Raw genomic sequence first — 4,018 nt, forward strand, 5'->3', positions numbered from 1 at the left:
GCAAGTCGATGATCCAAAAGGAACAGTTTTCTGCGTCGGAATGGCGGCGCTGTGATTGCCCGGAAGACTTGGGTCGCCGGTATTTGACGAGATGCCGTGTTGGGCCTTGAGGCGGGTCACCTGCCATGGGTCTTGGTGAGGGTTGACGAGGCCAGCAATTGCGTTGCTAGGACGGAAGCATATGGTAGTCCGTGGTTGGAGCTCTCCCAGCTGCATGGGTCTCCGGGCTGGCGTATGGCCGCTGTGAGACTCAAATTCGGAGAGGAGGGCATCGGTGCTGCTGATCCTGGCCTGCGGCAGTGGTGTAGCGTGACAAACGGAATTGGGGCTTTGAAATTGTTCGAATATGCCATCCGTACTGCTCTGAAGGGCTGTCGGGCAGGTAGTCGAAGTGGCAGAGTCTGAAGAAGACCCTATTTCGTCGGTGCTGTCACGAGCCAGCAGCAACGACCGCTGTGGTGCGATCAAGCCTGTTTCTTGATCTGATCTGTTTTGGAACGTGGAAACGATGCTTGAAAATGGCGATGATGAGAAGGCACCTAGAGCCCAAAACCGTGATTGACGAATACAGGGTAAGCGCTCACCGTAGCCATACCTCTGAGGACGGTATGGCCCGCCAACGGTGCCAGTCGACCCTCGAGAATTTTGCATACTAGAAAAGATCTGATCGTCGTGCAACGTATCTTCGGGCTCATCAAAGTTTTCCTGATTTTTGAAGTAGAATAAACGATATCTGCGGAAAATGTCTAAGAAGGTTGGCAATAAGCAAGAGTAAGTGACACGACGTGATCTGGTTGTTTTCAGGTTTTTAGTCATTCATACAGGCTTGGAGATATCAGTTTATCGAAAGAAGGCGACACTCGCAGCATCCGCAGCCTGCGTGCCTCGCCCAGAAGTTGACTGGACCTTCGGTCTTGATCGATGAGACATCATGATAATCTGCAACAGGACAAGGATCAAAGACGAAAGATGAAAGTGCTGGCAGAGATACTAAGACCTTGCTTGAGCGCCAAATTCTTCAGCGGTGAGTGAAAGTGGACCGAGACATGAAAGAGCAGGGTGAGCCACCAAGTTCACCAGCTACTAAGATGCTTCCACGTGCTTCGAATCTTGGGTTGAGTTGAGGCTCAACAGATTTCAAACAACTGCCACCATGATATCATATTTGAAATACATTTCTTCTCGAAGTCGCAAGCAGCCACTGAGTAAATCATTGACATTTCGGTGAGTTGGATTGGTCTGGAAGTATATCATTCTTTGATGGATATCTAGGGTAATGGTTAATGAAATTTGATCACATTCATCTCGTTAGCCCAGTATCTCAAATCCCACCTGATGTGGGACTTGTTTTCATTTCATCGTTTCCTTGATACGAGCATTTGCCTTACAACTACAAAACTTCTCAGCTGTTAACTAAGCACAAACTGTTACGTAAATCGTGTAGATATTGATGTAAATTCTGGAACTATTAGCAGTCGCTCTGGGGGTGTACCAGAAGGCTATTTTACCTTGCAGCTAGCACTTTCCGAAGGGGCCAACCATGTTACACATGTGAGGGTTGTAAGAACATTGCATGCAGTAGCATTTTTCTTTGACGGAATTGCAGCTGCACGAGGCGCCATATTTGCCTGCGGCAGAGAATTCGACGGAGCCAATCTCGAGCGTTTCCAAAGCAGGGACGGCCACAGCAGCGCCTATGGAGAGGAAGGCGATGGCAAGAGAGAGCTTCATTGTTCCTGAAATATGGTTGGGTAAGGTCTTTGGTAACAAGTGGATAAATGTTTTGGCTGTCTTGGTTGTCATCAAAGTCATCTTGGTATGAAGACATTGTGATCTTTTATAGGTCCAAGAAAAAGATTCAACTCGAAAATTGGAACTCAAAGAGTCATGGAGGAAGATCCCGAACATAACCGCAGTAGGTCAATATCAAAATGTTGTGATTTTCTTTTGCTACATACCGTGTCCCTTGGTGGAATTTGCTCGACTACACAGAAACAGCCAATTCCGCATCTCAACCAGTGACGGCATCCTTGGCAGCATGCCATTGTCGCTGTAGCTGTGAGGCGCAGATGGAGAGGTTAAACACAGGGCACCAATAGCAATGGACATTACCTCCCGAAATACGTGCCGAAACAGACTGCAGATGCTCCTTAAAGCTTGCGGCATGGATAAGCGGAAGTAGCACTGACCCTTCTGGAGCGTATATGTGTAGGGGTGGACGACATGAAAATCTAGCAGCCTTTGGTCCATGCTTCGAGCTCTATACCATAAAATCAACTTTCCTGCATAGGACACAGCTCCTAGCCGGCGCCCAAAAAAGAAAAGGAAAAGAAAAACTCCTCTTGGTCAAGAATAGATGCACGATTATACCCATGATACGTTCATATACTCTTCACAAACTCCTCCAGGTAAGCGCGGCACGGGATTATCAGCCCACTAAGCTCTTCAAGCAAGGGTTTGCTGTATATCAAGGTGAAAGTCTTCTGGTGGCTCACATCCCATCACATACTTTGTCACTTCACTGGATTAAGCTTGCGAATAGTGTAGCTCAGCTATGTATGCTCTATTCAGCCAATCAATGCCGGAATTTCATCTACATAGGCTGATGCATGTTTGCAGAGCGGCCTGCATTAACGTGCTACTGAGTATTGGTTGGCCGAGGCAAAGAGCTAGCTTACATGTCCACCCGGCTTCTACAAGCTTCGTTGGTGACGCCGCCAAGAATACTTGTTTTCCGGCGTGGAACATTCACCTCGATCATCAATCTCTCAACTCTTGATTGCGAGGCTCTTGTGGGCTGTATCTTGCAGCTCTATCACATCTTCTACAATGGGTTATATTATTTAGACGACGGCTACTGCACGGGAGTTGCCATCGCCAAGAGACCAATGTTCTCCTGAAGCGGCTGGGCAGGTCCAAATGTCTTCGCGTTAAACCAATCCAGCTCTATTTAGCGAGATGACCCTGCTCGGTGCAATTCACTGCATGTTGCGTTGTGCACGTCGTGGTTGGATTGGGCGGCATGCGCTAAATTTCATCTTATGATGCATGTGTTATGCGTTTGGTTCTAGTGTAATGCACCAGAGCCACCTTTGACGCTTCATCATTCTTGCAGACTCCGCGTATCCAACGTGTACATCATTGATTTGGCATTCGGATTTTCACTTTCTTGATTCGCACAGCCTGATCCATCATATCAAGTCGCAGTCCTCTCTTTTTGTCTTCAGAAGACAGGTCAAGCACCAAGGTAGACGGCGATATGAAGGCCACCTGAGTAAGGAGCCGTGGTATTTCGGAACCCATTCGCTTCATCATTAAGGTACGCTCTCAGGTCCTTGTAACCTTTCGCGGCCGAAATGTAGTTGTCAACGACAACAGTGGCTCCGACTCGGAGTCTTGATTTGACCGCTTCAAGCGCTGGAAGTGCGAGTGGCGTCCAGACTGGTTAAACCACGTTAGTAGATGCGTCTGCGAGTCAACCGTGGCACTCACTGTCAAGAAGAACAAGATCGATCTGTTCGGGAAGATCAGGCTTCAGGGTCTCACGCAGGTCTCCTTCCCGCAGTTCAATCCATTTTTCGACATCTTGGCCTGCTGACCGCCAGTTCTCTCTGGCCTTGACGGCTTTGGTCGGCTCGTTCTCAGTCGCAATGACCTTTCCCTCCAGGGTTCCGGCTGCGGCAGCGTTTTGACCGACAGCCAAGGCGAGATAAATAGTGCTTAAACCGAACGAAGTGCCGGCTTCGATGACAAATCTAGCACCACTCGCCCTGAGAAGGAGGTACACGAGGGCGCACTTTTCGGGGTCGAGAGCGACGAATTTATCGAGGGCGGCAGCGAGGGAGTCAGAGCCTGTGCTGATGAAAGGGGGCTCGGTTAGTGCCCTGATGTGCAACTCCCTTAGCGTCTCGAGGGCCTCTGGGCTGGCCTGGATTGACGCGAGGGTTGTGTTAATCAGATCGTGGTCGACAGCCATGGTGGGGGCTGGGTGTGTGAAGTACGAGGTCAGGCAGAGTGG

General features: G+C 49.2%; 1 protein-coding gene across 1 annotated transcript; it reads right to left on the reverse strand.

Annotated features, from left to right (window-relative positions):
- Positions 1-3,235: 3,235 nt before the first annotated feature.
- Positions 3,236-3,976, reverse strand: VDBG_01383 (O-methyltransferase; the record flags this gene model as incomplete). Its single annotated transcript, XM_003009654.1, has 2 exons — positions 3,236-3,441; positions 3,493-3,976. The coding sequence occupies 2 exons, from the start codon at positions 3,974-3,976 to the stop codon at positions 3,236-3,238; spliced, it is 690 nt and encodes a 229-aa protein (XP_003009700.1).
- Between the last annotated feature and the right edge of the window lie 42 nt (positions 3,977-4,018).

This window comes from Verticillium alfalfae, genomic scaffold (assembly GCF_000150825.1).
Source record: "Verticillium alfalfae VaMs.102 supercont1.1 genomic scaffold, whole genome shotgun sequence".
Classification (NCBI taxonomy): Eukaryota; Fungi; Ascomycota; class Sordariomycetes; order Glomerellales; family Plectosphaerellaceae; genus Verticillium; species Verticillium alfalfae.